The sequence below is a fragment of the Diceros bicornis genome, chromosome 34, assembly GCF_020826845.1.
Source record: "Diceros bicornis minor isolate mBicDic1 chromosome 34, mDicBic1.mat.cur, whole genome shotgun sequence".
Lineage (NCBI taxonomy): Eukaryota > Metazoa > Chordata > Mammalia > Perissodactyla > Rhinocerotidae > Diceros > Diceros bicornis.
The window spans coordinates 11,263,439-11,284,610 of NC_080773.1; the positions used below are offsets into that span (position 1 = coordinate 11,263,439).

At 35.2% G+C, this 21,172-nt stretch overlaps 1 protein-coding gene across 1 annotated transcript; it reads left to right on the top strand.

Annotated features, from left to right (window-relative positions):
* The first annotated feature begins 596 nt into the window (after positions 1 to 596).
* Positions 597 to 19,387, top strand: LOC131396792 (zinc finger protein 568-like). The gene is made up of 5 exons (XM_058529215.1): positions 597 to 929; positions 10,589 to 10,647; positions 12,669 to 12,795; positions 13,096 to 13,188; positions 17,803 to 19,387. The coding sequence occupies exons 2-5, from the start codon at positions 10,633 to 10,635 to the stop codon at positions 19,272 to 19,274; spliced, it is 1,707 nt and encodes a 568-aa protein (XP_058385198.1). The 5' UTR covers positions 597 to 929; positions 10,589 to 10,632; the 3' UTR covers positions 19,275 to 19,387.
* The last annotated feature ends 1,785 nt before the right edge of the window (positions 19,388 to 21,172 follow it).

The window sequence follows — 21,172 nt, forward strand, 5'->3', positions numbered from 1 at the left end:
ATTTTGTTAGGGTGTACAGGAGAGATGTAGATTGGTTTGTTTTTAGAGGTGACACATTTTGGTTTCGGATTAGACAGCATGCATTGATCTCAAGCCATATCTGTTTGATTCTGGGTTCTCTCTTGGCTTCTGAATATTTGTGATGACTGCTTGCAAGAAAAAGGAGGCTATTTTCTTTAAAAGTAAAAAATAGGAACTGTTAACCTGAGACGAATAGATTCCAAGGGATGGGCTTCTTGTTATATATTGAACTTGTGGCATTTCGTATGTGTAGATATAATGTGAATTTTTTTTTTTCCCCAAAGAAAGTACAGGCAGTTTTATCAGATTCACAAAGAGGTACTTTAACTCAAAAAAGGTTAAGACCATTAGAAATACAGACTGCAGGAGCTGAGGAGGTCTTTTTTTTTTTTTTAGCGTACTATGTGATATATTTAATGTAAAAAATAGTATGTATTTTATGGAAAGATACACACCAAACTCCTGTCAATAGCAACCTTTGGGGTGAGAAGAGAGCACTGACGGTAAGGAGGGAGAAATATCAAAGGGGACTTTAAGCATTACTGATAATCTCTCTTTTTTTTTTTCTTTACAAGGAAAACATATTACTTGTGCATTTAAATTTTAATTTTAAAATTCAAAAGAAAATGGAGACGTTGAAGATTTTGGAGCAAGAAAGTGAGCCAAGGAACTTAAACGCTGTGGAAGGAGGCAAAATCCAGAAAAAGATGCCCCTTAGGAAGACTGCAGAGAGAAAGGGATACTCAGGCAGTAATTTTTCATAGGCCTCAGGTGCCTTATCAGCTGGCTGTTTCAGATTTATGTCGTTATGACCCATTTTGACCTTGCAGACCTCTAAGAATTAGTTATCTCTTCAGCCCAGCAACTGGATTCAGCCCTGTGGTAGTGGCTGCCCATGAACAGCACTGGTAAGTACGTTCTCTTTCCTGGCACTGGATCATTTTCTTTGAGAGTCTTTGTCGATGCTGGCAAATGATTTTAACCTTTTTCCAATAGATAGGGTTTATACCAGTACCTGTGAGTCAGGCATTTAATCAGTGGTCCTGGGAAAGTATTTGAGGCACTCTGGTATTTTTATAATTATTGTTCCCTAAGTTTTTATTTTGAAAAATGTTAAAGCTATAGGAAAACTAAAAGTATAATATGTACAGTGTATATAGTTCACCTAGATTCACCAGTTTTTAACATCTTGTACTATTTGCTTAATCTATGTCTATTTACATATTTTTCTTTGTTTTTTGCTCAACATTTATGAGTAAGCTGTAGACATCATATACTTCACCACTAAATATTTCAACATGCATCTCTAGGAACAAGGTTGTTCTCCTGTATAACCTCAATATCATGAATACACATAAGAAATTTAACAGTGATTCATAATATCATCTAATATATAATCTGTATTTAAATTGCCCCAGTTGTTGCCCAAATGTCCTACATGTCCTTTTTAAAAATTGATCTACAATCCAAATCAAAGTCATACATTGCATTGGATGGGTGTGTCTTTGTGTTTTGTTCAAATAAAAAAAAAAAAAAGCATTTATTTCTAACAGTTCTGGAGGCTGGGAAGTCCAAGATCAAGGTATGGGCAGATTTGGTTCCTGGTGAGAATGCCTTATTGGTTTACAAATGGCCGCCATCTTGCTGTTTCCTCAAGAGAGGGCTTATTATTAGTTTCTGTAGTATAGAGCAGTGTTCCCCTTACCTTTTTTTGTGTTTCACAATGACATTTTTGAAGAGTTGAAGGTCTAGAACATATGTCTTGTAGAATGTCTAACATTCTGGATTTGTTTCTTTTGCCGTGATTAGGTTAAGTTTAAATATATGTGGCAAGAATACTATGGGTGGTGGTGTGTTCTTCCTATTATATCACATCAAGAAGCACATAATTTAAGTTTGATCCATTCTTGTTGATACTAAATTTGATCACTTTGGTTCAAGTAGTGTGTGCACCTGGTTTCTCCATGGTAAAAGTTACCTTGTTTCTTTGTAAGTCAAGAAGTAATCTGATGGGGATATTTTGAGACCATTTCACATATAACTTTACCTAATGGTTTTAGCATCCATTGATGATCTTTGCCTAAATAAATTATTAAATTAGGGGTTGCAATGGTGATTTTTATCATTCCTTCTTTTGTATAAAAAAGCTTTGCCTTTTCCCCCCTTTCCCTCTCTACCTCTGTTTTTTCTCTTTTGAGTATCACTATAGTTCATAGGTTATTTTTTTTCCATTCAAAGTATTTTAGTACAAGGAACAAAATATTTTAGCCCATTATCATCATTCTTTGTGTTGCTCAAATTGTCCCAAATCTGGCCTCTCAAGCTGGCTCCTGTCCCCATTTATCTTTGAGCACTTCCTTACTTTTTGACACAGATGTTCCAGACTTAACATTGTACGTTCCCTGTCCTAGACCTGGAATTAGCAACTTTCTGAGGAGAATTTTTGAGATGATCTTTTCAAATATATATCCTTAACAAAGTTAGGTAATTTGTGGTACACATGCAATGGAATGTTATACATCCAATAAACTTGGGTTTATAAAGATTATACATTTTAAATTAACAAAAATGAATCTTAAATATTTACTCAGTATTATATTGGAGACATCTATCCATGTTGATTATTGATGTTCTATATCATAAATGTGAATGACTGTATTGATAGTGTTCCATTTTTTTGATTTATCACAATTTGTCATTCCTCTCTGATGAATATTATGTTGCCATTTTTTCAATATAATGAATAATACTCCCATGAACATTCTTATGCATTCACTTATGGGTACCTGTCAGGTTGTTACTTCTGAGAAATCAATGAAAATGAAGAGTTTGGTTAAAAATTTAGGACATTTATCAAATTATTATAATATTCAGGGTACTAGGTACTTGGTATTAGGTACTTAACAAAGATACAAAGATGAAAAGTTGTTTTTAGCCTAGCAAAGAAGATAAAAGCTATACTGAAGTAACTCTGAGTATATAAAAGTCATTACCAAGTTACAAATGCATGTTCTGGAAGTTTAGAGGAGGGATGTATTCCAAAATATAATGTCCAAAATACAGAGAACTCAAGGGATCTCTTGATATTAATGGATTTTGTGAGGCAGTTTTACTCGCAGTTTTTATTTTGATGATCTTATTAATTAAAATTGAAGATAGTTGAATGAGGTGACTTGATAGCTGTTTGGGATCGTTTGTCCAACTGGGCAGGTTTGGAAGTAATGTTAAATAGACCAGCACTGATTTAGGTAACAAAAGGCTCAAATAACTTGCAGTCATTACTTTCTAGGCAGGAATTGAACGCATAACTGTATATTTCACAAAACAAAAAACTCATTCAAGTTTTGGGAAATCACAATAAACTCCATTTAATAAAAATATAGCAGTTGTTTAAAAATTATCTGTCTATTCCTTCTCTTGTTATTTGCAAATAGCTTTCATTTAACCAAATATAAAAAAAATTAGAAAAATATGTATGTTCTTGAGCATAATAAATGGCCATTATTGAAAAATTCAGAAATAAACTTAATGAAAAGAAAAATTAAAAAATCACCAATAGTCTCACAACCAAGAGATAACCACATTTTAGGTTTATCTTTCCAAATGCCATTCAGATATTTATATGGTCATATATAATGGTATCCTGTAGTACATCCTATTTTATAATCTGCTTTTTTCACGTTTTGAAACATAAAGTATTGCAATAAAATTCATATACCTTTTAAATGTTCATAATATTTAAAAACAGATCATTAGTGTTTTGAAGTAATGATATAATACATTTTGAATATTTTTGACTGAGTTGTTAAAATTTGTTAATATGGCATATGTTTTATTGGGATGTACATATTAAAGGTTACATAGTACCTACTGACCTATTGATCATCATAATTTTTTAACCATTCTGCACTTGTCGAAATCCTGAAACATAACTGAATAGTTCCTCAGTCATGATGGCCACCTCTTGGATCTGACCTTGGCTTTGGGTGATTAAGAACTTGTCATTGCAGGGGCCAATGACCTTCAAGACTTCTAAGAAAAGTAGAGATAATTGAACTCAGAGGAGTTTGTATACAGATTGTATGTTGGAAAACTAGAGGGATCTCATCTGGCTAGAGAAGGACATCTTCTTTCTAAAATTTTAAATCTACCACCTGGAACATCTTGTTTTTCCCTTTGTGAATCTGTGAAGCTTTGCTCTGTGTTCTCAGAAAATGGTTAGAGCTTTGCAGTTGTACAGAGACAACTCTGCCCATTGCTTTATTTTCTCGTCTTTCACACCTTTCTCTAGCCCTTCCTGGGATGGCCTTGCTTCCCTGATTATCATGGAAATGGGCCTCAATTACTGAACAGCCAGACCCTGACCAATTCCTCATCTTTTACTATATGCAAGATGGTAGTTTCTAAGCCCATTATTATTTCCTTATTGGATCATGAGAAAGAAAGACATGGTTGAAGGACGAGTGACAAGAGTCTAGGTGAGTGAGGAGAAATCATGCATGGTGAAACCATTTGCTGGTAAAGCCCAGTTTTTCAGGTAACAGGAATTATATTTTACAATGTTATTTGGGAACTTGCTTTAGAGGTTCCAGTACAGTGGGGAAAATTGAGTCGACTTCAGGATGACCTACCAAAAGAATTTAACTTTCTTTTGGTTTATTCTGCCATTTTTTCCCTCACATTTTAAGTTGGATACTTAGGTAATTAATTTTTATACTTCTAATATAAATTCTTAAGGTTATAACTTTTCTTCTAGGTACTACTTTGGCTACATCCTACAAATTTTGACATATAGTAGCCTCATCATTCAGTTTTAAATACTTTTAAATTTCTGCTATGATTTCTTTCTAAAATAATTTAGCAGGATATTTCTTAATCATATAGTTTTTTTTTCTAATTATCCTCTGATGACTTATAGCTAACATAACTGCATTTGTGGGCAGTATAAAATTAGTCCATTGGAATTTTTTTAGATTTGCTTTATGGCCAAATATATGTCTAATTTTTCGGAGTATTCAGTGTGTCTCTGAAAATAATTTGTCTTCTGCAGTTATTGTGTATAGTATTTTTAAAAAATATATCCATTAGATAAAGCTTATAAATTTTTTGTCCTAATCTTCTATAATTTCACTGATTTTGTGTCTTTCATCTATCAGTTACTAAAAGAAATATGTAAAATCTCCAACTATGGCTGTGATGTTATTTTTCCTTGTAGTTTCACTAATTTTCATTTATGTGTGTGTGTTTTTAGTAACACACAAGTTTAGAATTTTTATATCTTCATGGAGATTTGAACGTTTCATCACTATGTAGTGATCTCTTTATAATTATGCTTAAAAGTCTATTTTATCTGATATTAATATAGCTACACCAACTTTCTTTTGATTAGTATTTTGCCTTATGTTTTTTCTGTTCTCTCATTTTTAGCCTTTCTTTCTCTATAGTTCTTTAATATATCTCCTGAAAACAGCATATAGATAGATTTTGTTTCTTTATCCAGTCAGACATTTACTGACATATTTGTATTTGTTTCTACCATTTTATTTTGTGATGTGATATATATCACATCACTATATTTGTTATATATAACTTCTTAAGGTTTCCATTTCTCCCTTTATTCTTTCTTTAGATTGATTCCCCTCCCCTTCCTTTATTTGCTACTCTTTTGGAAGGTATACATTCTATTTGCATTACTTTGGTACTTTTGCTAAAACTTTAACAGAACATGCTTAAGTTACCAAAGTCTAAACTTAACATTTTTCCTGCCCAGCAGTATAATGATGTTAGAATACTTTTACACCAATCATTACTTTTACCAACTTAAATGTCATCGTTGTGGTATATTTTAGTTATATATGTATATGTGTGTGTGTATTTGTATACACACAGATATATAATTTAAAAATACCACAATAATAGCTTATAAGCTGGCAGGAGAAGTGACTGGAGTTGAAGTAGTCTAACATCATTGGACTGCTGGGCAGAAAATAAAAATGTTAATTAAGTTTAGACTTTGATCATTTAAGAATGTCCTGTTAAATTTTTTAACATAAGCATTAAAATAATGCACACACACGTATGGAGACATTCTTATAACTGTTTTCTGAACTGAGTGTTTAATTCCACATAAGTGTACTACATCCTTTGCCAAAGTCTTTCTTCTTTCATCACTTTCCTTCCACGTGAAGTACAGCCATCACAGTTTCCTTTAGGAGGGTCTGTTATTGAAAACTCTCTCAGTCATTATTTGTCTAAAACCCCCTCATTCTTAAAAGATATTTTTGCTGAGTGTAGAATTATAGGTTGATAGTTATCTTTTTATATCACATGAAAATTTCCAAACATATAGGAAACTAAAATAATTGTACAATGAATACCCATATATTCACCACCTAGATACTACAATTAATATTTTGCTATATTTGCTTTATCAAATAATTAACCATCTATCCATCTATGTATTCATCCGTGAATTGATTTCTTTTTTTATTTTGGAGAGGAAGACTCACTCTGAGCTAACATCTGTTGCCAGTCTTCCTCTTTTTTTGCTTGAGGAAGATTAGCCCTGAGCTAACATCTGTGCCAGTCTTCCTCTGTTTTGTATGTGGGTCGCCACCACAGCATAGCTGACCAGTGGTGTAGGTCCACACCTGGGATCCGAACCTGCAAACCCGAGCTGCTGAAGCGGAGTGCGCTGGATTTAATCACTACGCCATGGGGCCAGCCCCTGATTCATTTTTTGAAGTATTTCAAAGTAAGTTGCAGACAGCAGTATACTTTACCCCAAACACTTAACACGCAGATCACTAACTAAAGTTGAATATTTAGTTACAGTTTTTTAGGTAAAATTAATATACAATGAAACACACTCATCTTAAAATTACCATTTGAAGAATGTTGACAAATTGATACACTTGTGCAAACCAAAATCCTATCAAAGTAAAGAAAAATATCATCATCACATAAAGTTTCCTCTTGCTCCTGCCCAGTCAGTTTCCATCCCCATATCCAGAAGCAACTACTGTTCTGATATTTTTCAATTGTAGATTAATTTTGTCTCTTCTAGAACTTCACATAAATGAGATCATAGAATATGTGTTCTTTTGTGTAATGCTTCTTTCACTCAGTATGTTTTTAAAATTCATCCATGTTGTAATGTCTGTGTGGGTGTGTATTTGTGGTGTGTCTTAGTAGTTCTTATTGCTGAGTTATATTCCATTGTATGACTATATCACAGTTTATCCATTCTCCTGTTGTTGGACTTTTGGGATATTTCTAGGTTTTTGGCTATTATGAATAACGCTATTATAAACATTCCTGGACATGTCTTTTTATGAATGTATGTTTCCATTTCTTTTAGGTAAACTCCTAGGAGTGGAATTCTTTGGACATAGTGAATGGGTGTAAGTTCAGTTTTATAAGAAACTGCCAGACCTTTATCCAAAGTAGTTGTACCATTTTACACTCCTAACAACAGAGTATGGGAGTTCCAGTTGCCCTACGTTTTCACCAACATTCAGTGCTGTCCTTCTGGGTATCTCTCTCATTGGTGTTCTGTAGTGTCTCATAGTGGTTTTAATTTGCATTTCCCTAATGACTATTGATGTTGACTACTTTTTTATATGCTTATTGGCCATTTGAACATTTCCCTTTGTGAACTGTCTGCTCAAATTTTCTATTTTTAATTGATTTGTTCATATTTTGATTGTTGAGTTATGTAAGTTCTTAATATATCCTAGATATCAGGCCTCTGTCAGACAAATGCTTTGTGAATATTTTTCCTAGCCTTTGGGTTTCCTAGTCATTTTTTTTTTTTTTTTGTGAGGAAGATGGGCCCTGAGCTAACATCTGCCAATCCTCCTCTTTTTTGCTGAGGAAGACTGGCCGTGGGCTAACATCCATGCCCATCTTCCTCCACTTTACGTGGGACGCTGCCACAGCATGACTCGCCAAGTAGCGCGTCGGTGTGCGCCCAGGATCTGAACCGGTGAACCCCGGGCCGCCGCAGTGGAGCACGTGCACTTAACCGCTTGCGCCACCGGGCAGGCCCCCCCAGTCATTTTTTTAATAATGTGTTTTGATGAGCAGGAGTGTTGTTTTTTATAAAGTTTATCAATTTTTTCCTTTTACAGTTATTACTTTCTGTGTTCTAAGAAACTGTTGTCTACTGCCAAGTTGGAAAGATATTTAGATAGTTATCTATATTTTTTTTCTAGAAGCTTTATAATTGCAGCTTTTTATATTCAGTCTAGGATTTATCTTGAATAATTTTTGTTCGTGGTGTCAGATAGGGGTTGAAGTTCTTTTTTTTTTTCCCCTATATGGATATCAAGTTGTTTCAGTACGATTTTGTTACAAATAGTATTTTCAACAGTAGATGTCTGTGGTACCTTTGTTGAAAATTAAATGACCATTGTGTTAGTTTCTCTTGCTGCTGTAACAAATTCCCATGAACTTAGTGACTTAAAACAACACAAATTTATTATCGTACAGTTCTGTAGGTCAGAAGTCCAGTACAGGTCTCACCAGACTAAAATCAAGTGTCAGCAATGCTGTTATTTTCTGGAGGCTCTAGGGGAGAATCTGTTTCCTGCTTATTTGGGTTATTGGCAGAATTTAGTTGCTTGCGTCTGTAGATCCTAGGTCTCCATTTTCTTGCTGGCTATAAGCTGAGGATCATTCCCAGCTTCTAGGGGCCACGTTCCTTGGCTCATGGCCCCCTTCCTCCATCTTTAAAGCCAACAACAGTGGGTTGAGTCCTTCTTACAATACATCTCTCTAACCTAGCTGCGAAAGATTCTTCACTTTCTTTTCTCCTCCTAATGATTTAATCCTAAAGCCATTAGGTGGAGCTGAGCGAGGTAGGCATACATGCCAGTGAAGCCATGATGGCCAGAGCAGTGTGCTGGAGCCTGAGCACGGTGAGGAGAGAGTATGGCAGTGGCAATGGGATTTTGATTACTTTCAGGGAGATTAATCAATGTATTTTGTATACACACACACATATATGTGTATATGTATATTTTAAGGATAATGGAACAAATATTTGTCAGAGAAGGAAGTTACACATATGAAAATGGACAAAACTAGAATGAACCTAGGGGTTTTAGATTAGAATTAGAAGTATTAGTGTGAACTTATAATTTTAATTATATATACAGATGTAAAAATATAGATGTAAATGTGTATATGCAATCTATGTGTGTATTTATTTATATTCATTAGCTTTGTCCACTGAGAGGGCCTGGGAGCAGTGACTCCTGATAGCAGTGAGCACACTAGCACCCAGATCATGGCCTCTAAATACCATTCCCCCCACTAATAGCAACCAGGGCTCCTTGAAGAAATGATTGATTCCAGTGTTGGGGCAGGGCAAATACAATATGAGCCTGGAACATCTTGTACGTGAAAGTAAGGAAGTGCTCAAAGAATGATAGGGACTTGTTGAAAAGGCCACAGGAGCCAGAGAGAAGGGGTTCCCACTTACCAAATCTGGGACAAACTGAACATTAATATAAATAATAGTAGTAATAGGTTATAGGCTTTGAATGAAATAGGAAATCACAAGTCCATACTGATATAAATTAATAAATTGAAAATTTGATGAAGAATGGGATGTTTATGTGGTCTCAGAATACTCCCTCCATAAAATCCTTATTAATTACAAAGGGAAAACGAGTAATTTTATAGTGGAGAAGGCTGGCAGGTACATCTTACTAGTTGATCAAAAAGAATATCACCAGTAATGGGCCAGGCTGTCATCATGTGCCTCCTGATATGCCCGGAGAAGATTGCAGTGTCACTTCTGTGGCATTCCTTCCAAAATGCATAACCTGATCATGAGGCAACACTAAAGAAAACCCCATCGGAGGGACATTCTCCGAAGACTAGCTTATAATCATCAAAAGCGTCAAGATTATGAAAGTCAGGGCAAGACTGAGAAACTGTTTCAGGCTAAAGGAGATTAAAGAGACATGACATGAATACAGTGTGTGATTCTGACCTGGATCCTTTAGTGCAAAGGACATTATTGACACAATTGGCAAAATTGAATGGGATCTGATGTAGATGATAGTAATGTATTAATGTTAATTTCTTGATTTTGGTAATTGTGTTGTGGTTATGTAGGGACATGTCTTTGTTTGTGGGAAATACATAGCATATTCAGAGGTGATGTGGCATTAGGTCAGCTATTTATTCTCAAGTGGTTCGGGGAAAAAAAAGCTCTTTGTACTATATTTGCAACTTTACTATAAGTTTGAGATTGGATAGATAGATTAAAAAAAACAAAAGTCTGGAGTGGTCTTTAAAAATACCTTGTGAATTATACTTCTAATCTTAAAATAATTTTAAAAATTCACATTGAAGCTCCATAGGCTTTTGTCAGTCATGCTTGTACATATTGGTGCCTCCAAACAGTGTGGTTATTCTTAGCTTTTTGATAGGTCTTAAGATTGTTCGCCCACAAGGTGATTGAACTTATTTACCTGGAGATTTCTTGCCTGACTTGTCTGCAGCTACAAAGCAAGGCTGATTTTTCATGGCTTCTTTTCCACCCATCACCCAGCATGGCCATTTCCGGATTCTTGACTCTCCCAGGAAGAAGAAGAAATGACCAAATCCCAAGTGAGTTTAAATGATGTGTTTCTTTTATTGTCTTATTCTGTACTGCAGATAAAGTGGGTCACAATAATCTCAATAATAAGATGAAAAACCCTAAATGGATAAAAATCCCGTCAGGAAAAAATATAAATGATTAAGACCAGGAGAAAATTACAATTAAAATATAGAGAAATAAGTTAATTTAGAATTGAGCTTCAAATTTGAATCTGACCTTCATAGGAAAAACAAATTGGGACATAAAATTAACAAAATTCATTACCTAGTTTATGCTGTCTTCCATTAAAAAGCTCATTAATTTCTCAGAAGAAAATAAAGGATTTTAATGGGTACAAAGTAAAATGCTTTGGCATCATTTTGAAGTTGTGATCCAGAGCTCTCCCCATACCTTCTTTACTCTGGTCTCAGAAAGTGAAGTGTTCCTCCTCTCAAAGATATTGTCTTTTCTGTTCTTTTTGTGTGTGTGTGAGGAAGATTGGCCCTGGGCTAACATCTGTGCCCATCTTCCTCTACTTTATATGGGACGGCCACAGCATGGCTTGACAAGTGGTGCGTCTGTGCACGCCTGGGATCCAAATCTGCAAACTCGGGGCCCCGCAGCGGAACGAGCGCACTTAACGGCTGTGCCACCCGGCCGGCCCCTCTTTTTCTATTCTTGATCTCATCTTTCCTGTGTCTTCTGGAACCTTTCTCCATCAGTTAATACTTATACTCAAACATATCAAATAGTTCTTTCTTTACTGCCTCATTTCCCTTTCTTTACTTTCCTCATTCTCCACCTCCTGAGAGAAAACAAACCAACCATTCTTTGTCCATGTGTCCTCGTTAGTTACCTCTGATAATGTAGAGGTTAAGTGCCCAGACTTTAGAGGTAAAAAGACAGGTTTCAATCCTGGCTCCACCACTTTTTATGACCATGAGCAAGTTACTTAAACTGTCAGTGCCTCAGTTTTATCACCTAAAGATGAGGCTAACTCTTTGGATGGTGGTTTTTGAGAATCAATGAGTTGTACATCTAAGTTGCTTAGAGCAGTGATTGGTACCATTTAATGTTCAATTGATGTCTGCCTCATTTCTTTCTCAGAAACAGTACTGATGACTCACATCTTGGTGATTTCTTTCTATCTCATCCCATTTGTAGTATTTTTGTAATAAAATCTTCCAAGCATGGGATATGTGGATGCCTCACTTTCTTGTTTCCATTACAGATGAAGATGTTTTTTTTTATTCGACATTCTTTTGGAAATTAGGTTTTTGTTTTTTTGTTGGTTTCTTAGTTTTATGAGAGGGGAGGTTAAAATCTGGTCTTCATGACTTTCTTTTTTAAGAAATCTAAAATATTTTCCTTAGCTTCATTATATTATTTTCTCATGATGCTAATTAAAATCCTCTGACAACATAAAAACAATTTTCCATTAATGAATCCTTTTCCTTTGTTTCTTAAGTGATGGTTGTTTCTAGAATTCTTTTGGTGCCTCCCCTGCTCATCCCATTCAGCATAGCCTCAGTGAATGATCACATCCCACTGCAGTGGCTTCAGCTACCAGTTACAGACTGATGATTATCAAATTACTCATTCCCTTTCTAGTCCCTACTCGAGCTCCTGATTAACATGTTTAACAGTCAGATGGATCTCTTTACCTGGTTGTTCTGTAGAAAACTTGAGTTTTACATGTCCAAAATTTCATTATCTCCCTTTTACCACCTTCTGCCACCAGCACCCTTTGCCATATTCCCTGTCCCAGTGACTCACATAGCCATCTCTTCCTCAGTTCCATCTCTGTCATTTCCCGGTATAGGATCTTCTCTCTCACAGATAGCAGATAATGTACCTTTAAGTTGGCCGAAGCAACGAATAAACCTGTGCTTATAGAAAATATCCTATATGACTTAGTCTCTTCTAGAATACAAAATAAAACTAGATAAATATTAGGCATCTATGTAGCTTTTTATGAATTCTGACCCCTGAATGCTTTCAGAAGATGTCACTCAGTATTCTCAAATTGATGAGGAATATGTTGTTACAGGAAACAGTAACATTCAAGGATGTGACTATTGACTTTACTCAGGAGGAATGGCAACAACTGAAACCTGCTCAGAGGAATCTGTACAGGGATGTGATGCTGGAGAACTATAACAACCTATTAATAGTAGGTAAGGATAATCTCTCTGTGAAAATCAGATTCTCCATTTCTGAAATAGGAGAGGCCTTTAAATGGTATGGGGAGTATAACCTTGATTTGTCAGATTGAAAGATTCTTATTTCCTTTGTTCACATGATAGTATATATTCCAGCCATTGTTGCATTTCACAGGAAATTTCGTTACGCCTCTCTAGAAGCTACACGTTCCTCATTCATCAGAAGCCCTGTAGCTTCCCATACTCAGCCTAAATTCTGAGATGGTACTTTCTCCCTCACGTTAATACCCAAGTCATATATCTTCTGATAAACAGGCTATCAACTCAACAAACCAGATATCATTTTCAAGTTGGAGCAGGAAGAAGAGCCATGGGTTGTAGAGGAAGGAATGTTCAGAAGACGTTCAGGTGAGTCAGTGATGCATGTGTGCATAGTGCAGTCACATGACAGAGTCACGTGTTCAGAGGATAACACCTCTGAAACGTTTTCCAGTGTGATTTTCTTAAAGGGCCTAGTCTTTCAAGTGGCAGTTGATATAACTTCCTCAGATACCTAGATGGCACTTCTAGATATTTCTTATACATCAGGGCTCTCTTTTTATTGAAATTTAGAGGATTAACCTTCCTTATATTCTGGATGCCAAATCTCCCCACTTCCTTTACAACCTTGTTTTCACGATTATTTTCCCTTTTACTTGCATTCTCATTCTTTACCTCCTCCTGCTTTCATATAGTTATCTGCTTAGGTATTCAGTCTTTCAAAATTCTACAGTCTTAACCAAAACCGTTTGACATGTAGGTTCATTTTTCATTTCTTTCTCTTTTAGCTCTTTGCATCCATTGTGAAATGCTTCAGAATCATAAATTTAGAGCTACAGGCATATCTCCCATTACTTATCATCATATTATAAAAACTCTCCCATGCCACCCCCGTTTTGTTATAAAAGTTGCTGCCTTCCTGCTAGCCCAATTCCAGCCTTACTACCCTTCTGCACTTTTTTTTTACCATTTATATTGTGAAGTATAACAAACACATCAAAAAAGCATAAAACATAGATGTATAACTTAAACAAATTACTATTAACTAGACATCCATGTAGTCAGTACCCTGGTGAAGAAATAGAACATTGCCAGCTCCCCAGAAGTCCTTCACTGATGCCTTACAATCTCTATTCCTACCCTTCATCCTAAATTTAACAATATCCTGACTTTTATGGTAATCACTCTCCTTCTTTCTTTTTTTTTTTTTGAGGAAGATTGGCCCTGTGCTAACATCTGTTGCCAATCTTCCTCTTTTTCTTTTTTTCCTTGCCAAAGCCCCAGTACATAGTTGTGTATCATAGTTGTAGAACTGTAGCTCTCCTATGTGGGACGCCGCCTCAGCATGGCTTGATGAGCGGTGAGTAGGTCCGCACCCAGGATCCTAACCAGCGAACCCCGGGCCACTGAAGCGGAACGTGCGAACTTAACTGCTACACCACCAGGCCGGCCCCATTATTTCTTCCTAGTTTTATAACTTAACTATGCAATCCTAAAGATTATGGTTTAGTTTTTTGAACTTTCTGTAAATTGGATCATATATGTATTTTTTATGCTTGCTGCCATTTGCTCAATATTATAATTGCATGATTTGTTCATGCTATTATATGTAACTAGTTCATTCATTTTTATTTCTGAATAGTTTTCCTTTGCATCACTATACCACAACTTTTTTATCCATTCTATTGATGGAAATTTGAGTGGTTTCCAATTTATAGCTGTTATAAATAATGCTGCTATGAACATCCTTGTATATACCTCCTGATGCAGATGTGCATGCATTTCTGTCAGTTATATACTTAGGAGTATAATTACAGCATAATGGGTTATGTGTATTTTCAACTTTAGTTTGATAATGCCAGAGCATTTTCCAAAATGTTTGTTCCAGTATATTCTCACTGTAAGTGTGAAGTGTTGCTCCACAGACTTGCCAACATTTACTATTATTGGTCTTTTTATTTTTAGCCATTCTGTTGAATATATGAGTGATATCTCATTGTAGCTTTAATTTGCTTCTTTCTGCTTACCTGTGAGGTCAAACACCTTTTCATACGTTTATTATGTATGACTTTCCCATTTTGTGAATTGTTAATCCAAGGCTTTTACCTATTTTTCTACTGAATTGTTTTTTTCTTGTTAAGTTGAAAAAGAACCTTTTTATGTTCTGGATAAGAGTGTTTTGTGGGTTGTATGTGCTGCACAAATCTTTTTCCATTTTATAGCTTGCTTTCTCTGTTTCCTCATGGCATTTTGTGATGAACAGATCTTCTTAAGTTTAATATAGTCAGTTTTGTAAACCTTTTATTTTAAAATTAATGATTTGTATATCCTGTTTAAAAATTATTTTCCTATCCCGAGCTCATGAAGATATTCTCTGACATTATCTTCTAAAAGGTTTACTGTTTTGCCTTCAAAATTTAGGTTTGCAGTCTACATGGAATTGGTTTTTCCATATGGTGTAAGACAGATAGCAAGTTTCACTTATTTGCACGTGGGTATCCAGATAATGCAGCACAGTTTATTGAAAAGACCATTCTTTCCCTGCTGCTCTGGTGTGCCACCTTTCTCATGAGTCAAGTACCCATACACATGAGAATCTATTTCTGGTGCTCTATTCATTTCTATCATTCTAGTTGTCTTATCTTGTGCCACTAGTAAACTGATTTAATAAGTGTTGATATCTAGTAGAGCAAGTCCTTCCACTTTGTTTTTCTTCTTCAAAATTGTTTTGGCTCTTCTATGTCCTTTGTATTTCCATATAAATTTTAGAATCACTTTATCTAGTTCCACAGAAAAAAACTGTTGAGAATTAGATTGAGATTGCATTAAATCTACAAATCAGAGGACAGTGGACATCTTTACTATATTTTGTCCTCCATTCATGAACATGGTATCTCTCCATTTATTTACCCATTTAATTTTTTAATAATTTTTTTTGTGGAGGTTTTGAACATTAAGCCACCTTTGCAGTAGTTCTGCCAGGAATTCTACTTGGTTGTGTCTTATTCTTATGATATACTACTGGATTCTAGTTGTTAAGCTTTTCTTTTAGATTTTATCTCAATATACATTGAGGAGATCTGTCCTTTATGGGTCTCTGCATTCTTTGTCAAAATTTGCTGTTATTATGTTTTCTTCATAAAAAGATTTTGGAAGCTTCTTTTTCTATTCTTTAGAACAGAGGTCAGCAAACTCTTCTTTTAGGGTCAGATAGTAGATATTTAGGCTTTGTTGACTACTCATTTCTGCTGTTGTAGTCCAAGTGGCCATAGATAATACGTAAACTGATGACTGTGGCTATATTCCACTAAAACTTTACTTACAAAACAGGTGGATGTGGTCCATGGGCTGTAGTTTGCTGACCCACTGCTCTAGAACAGTTTAAATAAGAATGGTATAATCTTAAGGTTTTAGTAAAATTCACCTGTTAAACATCAAAATCTTGTGCTTTTGAGGAGGGCATAGTTTCTTTTATTTTGAATCTGTTTCTATATTAGTTCTTCTTCCTGGGAGATTTCCTAACCCTTATTTTCTAAATTTCTCTTGAACTTTCTAAATTTATTAACCACAATTTTAATTCTCAAAGGTGCTTTTTTATTATGTTTGTTCTTTTTTTTATACTGCCATTATGGACATCTTTGATGGGTCCATTCTCTTGTGCTTTCTACAATATTGTTACTGTTATTTTTAAGCTTTCTTTTTCTCCCTGATTTGCTCCATTTTCTGATTTCTTCAGCTACTTCCTGTTTCTTTTTTTTACTGCCAGATATTTAAAGAAAGACATCTCTCACGTTTGGTGACCCCTGGCTGTTCTTTAAGTACAATGCATGAAAAAAGAACTGATTTGAATTGTGTATCTGGGCAAGACTCTTATTAACTAGTGGGCTTCACTGTGGTGTTACTGGGCAGGGACCCGGGCATTTTTGGGGTGAGAAGCAAGTACAGGTATTCAGTATGTCTGTGTCTTTTCCCTAAGTCTATTCAATTTCCTCAGAAAGAGTTCTCCCATCTCTTATATACAGGTATACTTGTGGTTGTCAGTATTCTGGGGGATGGCAAGTAGAAGGGACTGGGGTGGGGGAAGTCTTGCCATTCAATATGTAAATTTTCACTTAATCCTCCTATTTGTTCTTCCTTCCTTATAGGCTGTCCTTGGCACCTCTCTGATTCAGTTTCTGTATGAAATGTAACTTGATCTTCTGGTGTGGAAAAGTAGTTACTATAAGTTCTATAGGGTGGGAAATGCAACTGCTCTGTATACTATTTTTAGCCATAGCCTTCATGCTCACCTTTTGAGGTACCTTGTTCTACCCATTCCTGAGACATTTTGGCTTTTGTGGCACAAATCAACTTCTTCACATTATTCTTTATAAGTACTTCATTTCACTTTCCTCAGCTTTACTGTCAATGAACAGTCCTCCCTCAATTTTCCAGCTTCTAAAAATAGGACATAGCTTATCTTCTTTTGTACTTTCTCCAAGGATTTGTCCTTGTAGTTATATATATTTTTTTCTCTTCTGTTATTTTAGTGGAATTTTGGAAGTGAGTGTATATAAGTGCATGTTCTTCAATCTGTCATTTTTAACTGCATGACTTATTCTTTGATGATTCACCTGATCATTCTACTTTTTTTGCAGTCATCCTAGATGGATTCTGCTGATTGTATATAATTTTACATTTTCATCTTGTCATTTGTCACTTTTTGATCTGTTTATTTCCCTGATTTCTGCACTGTGCAAAGTCACATGAAAAGCATTCAAAAATCTTTATACTCATAAAAGTTACTTTTTCTATTCCTAAATCTTCTAAGGAGTTTTCTTTCTGAAAACAAGGTGATGTGGAATATTTGCACTTGAGATTTCTTTTATTTTTGGGAGACAAGTCCTGAAACCAAAGAATCAATTTCACATTAATTCATTTCTGAAATTTTATTAATAATATAATGATGGAAATTTTTATAAGTTATTTTTTATTTCTCTTTAGAAGACTGGGAACTTGGTGAGCAAATGGAAACAGAACAGCAAAGATTTGTGAAAGGAGTTACAACCATATTTAAGAAAAGCTTGACTGAGGAGAAAGGCAGTGAAGTTAAAAAAGTTGGAAAAATGTCTCCTGTGAACTCAGACATTAATTTTCCAAGGATATGCCTCTGTAAATGTGATTCTTTAGGAAAGAGTATGAAACATAATTTAGACTTACTTAATCATGGGAGAACCTGTGTAATAAAGAAACATCATGAATGTAATAAAACTGGAAAATCTTGCCCTAGGTCATGCTCTATTGCATTAGCCCCTTTTAAGTGTGCTCAGTGTGGAAAAGGCTTCATTCAGGAGTTGGATCTCATCAGACATTTGAGAATTCATACTGCAGAGAAACCTTATGAATGTTACGAATGTGGGAAAGCCTTTAGCAGGAAGGAAAACCTCAGTTCACATCAGAAAATTCATACAGGAGAGAAACCCTATGAATGTAATGAATGTGGAAAAGCTTTCATTCACATGTCAAACCTCATTAGACACTATAGAACTCATACAGGAGAAAAACCCTATGCATGTAAGGCATGTTGGAAAGCTTTCAGCCAGAAATCAAATCTCATTGAACATGAGAAAATTCATACTGGAGAGAAACCCTATGAATGTAATGAATGTGGAAAAACATTCAGCCAGAAGCGAAACCTTATTGAGCATGAGAAAATTCACACTGGAGAGAAACCATATGACTGTAATGAATGTGGGAAAGCCTTCTCTCGAATCTTCTCTCTTACTCTACACATAAGAAGTCACACAGGGGAGAAACCCTATAAATGTAATATATGTGGAAAAGCCTTCTCTCAATGCTCAGTATTTATTATACATATGAGAAGTCATACAGGTGAGAAACCTTATGAATGTAATGAATGTGGGAAAGCTTTCTCCCAAAGATCATCTCTCACTGTACATATGAGAAATCATACAGGTGAAAAACCTTATGAATGTAATGATTGTGGAAAATCCTTCAGTCAAAAGGAAAACCTCATTACACATAAGAAAATTCATACTGGAGAGAAACCTTTTGAATGTAATGAATGTGGAAAAGCTTTTATTCAGATGTCAAACCTTATCAGACACCAGAGAATTCATACTGGAGAGAAACCTTATACATGTAAGCAGTGTGGGAAGGCATGTAGTCACAAATCGAATCTCACTGAGCATGAAAAAATTCATACTAGAGAAAAACCTTATGAATGTACTAAGTGTGAAAAAGCCTTCAGACATAAGCAAAATCTCGTTGAGCACCAGAAAATTCACACTGGAGAGAAACCTTATGAATGTAATAAATGTATGAAAGCCTTCTCTCGTATCTCGTCTCTTACGCTTCATCTGAGATGTCATACAGGGGAGAAACCCCATGAATATAATGAATGTGGGAAAGCATTCTCTCAAGATTCATTACTTATTATACATGAGAAGTCATAGAGGTGAGAAAGCATTTGAATGTAATGAATGTGGGAAGCTTTTTTTCTCAAGAAGCATCTCTTACTATACATGTGAAAGGTCATTCAGGTGAGAAATACAGTAAGTGTAATGAATGTGGGAAGGCCTTCTCTCGAATTTCAGCCCTTGCTCTACATGTGAGAACACACACAGGTGAGAAGCCCTATCAGTGTGATGAATGTGGGAAAACTTTCAGACAGAACTCATACTTCATTAGACACCAACAAATTCATAGTCAGTATAAATCCTTTGAATGCTCTGAGTGTCAGAAAATCTTCAGTAGAAATTCAATCTCATAGCTCATCTAAAAATTCATTCTTCAGCAAAACACTATAAAAGTTAAAAAGCCTTCAGCAAAAACTCAAAATTTATGAAACACAGATAGATTCATACTGAGGGAAAAGACCATTGGTGTCGTGAAAAGCCTGGACCCACAAAAAACTACAGGAAACATTGTACTTAGCAATGAAATTTAGAAGCATGACCATTAATGTAAGGAATAAGATGTGAATGCCTTCTATCACTACTATTTGTCCAGTAGTACTAGAGGAACTAGTCAATGAAACAAACATGAGAAAAATAAATACATAATATAGATTGAAAGTAAAACAAAGGTTAAGGTCATGGTTTGAATCTTGGCTCTGCCACTTAATAGCAGTGTGACTTTTTGTAAATTACTTAACCTCTGTATAAAATGGGGATAATAATAGTGCCCACCTCAGCATTCTTAAAAGGATTACATGAGCTAATAGCTACAAATGACGTATCACAGCGCATGATATCATTTAGTATTCTATAATTGTTAGGCATTAACATTGTCATTATGTGCAAATGATATGCATATATATAGAAAGCCCAGTTGACAAACTCCCAATGAGGTAGTTAACATACAAAAATCAATAGCATTTCATTATGCCAACAGTATCAAACTAAAAATGTAACCCAAAACAAAACTTGAAAATGTGTATGAGTAAACCTAATTAAAATATGTGCAGAAAGTTATAAAACATTGAAGGTCATAAAAGAAACCTGAGTAATAAAGGAATAGAAAGACAATATTATAAAGGTGTCAGTTTTCCTCCAAATTAATTTGTAAATTCATTGCAGCCTCAATTAAAACTCCCAGAACTTGACATACTGATTTTAAAATTTATAGGAAAAGATCTATAAATAACAGAAAAAAATTTTAAATAACAGATTAGAAGGAGACACCCCCATCAGATATCAAAATTTATTGTAATGCTGGAATAATTAAAACCCTATTATTGGTATAGTAATAGGTAAAACAGAATAGAGAGCCCAGGAACAACCATATAATTTTAGGACCTTTGCATATTATAAAGGTGACATCGCAAAAATGTGGAAATAATGAACTATGCACCCTATGGTATTGGGATAATGGGCTTTACGTATTATACCAAAATTCTATCTTAAGAAAAGATAGAATTCCTGTAACAGCATTTGTCCAATAGAAATTTCTGCAATGATGTAAATGTTCTGTATCCGCACTGTCCTCTATAGTAGCTACTAATCACTCATGGCTGTTCAGCACTTGAGGTGTAGCTACTGTGACTGAGGAACTGATTTTTTAAATTACATTAAAATTTTAAGAGTACTTGAGGGAAGCATTTCTTTGAGAAGATACAATAGGGGCCAGCCCTGTGGCCTAGTGGTTAAGTTTGGGGTGCTCTGTTTCGGCAGCCCGGGTTCAGTTCTGGGGCATGGATGTACACCACTCGTTGGCTGCCATGCTGTGGTGGCAACCCACATACAAAATAGAGGAAGATGGGCACAGATGTTAGCTCATGGTGAATCTTCCTCAGCAGAAAAAACAAAAGATACAGTAAGACTCATCAATTCCACTCTGAGACTATGACTTA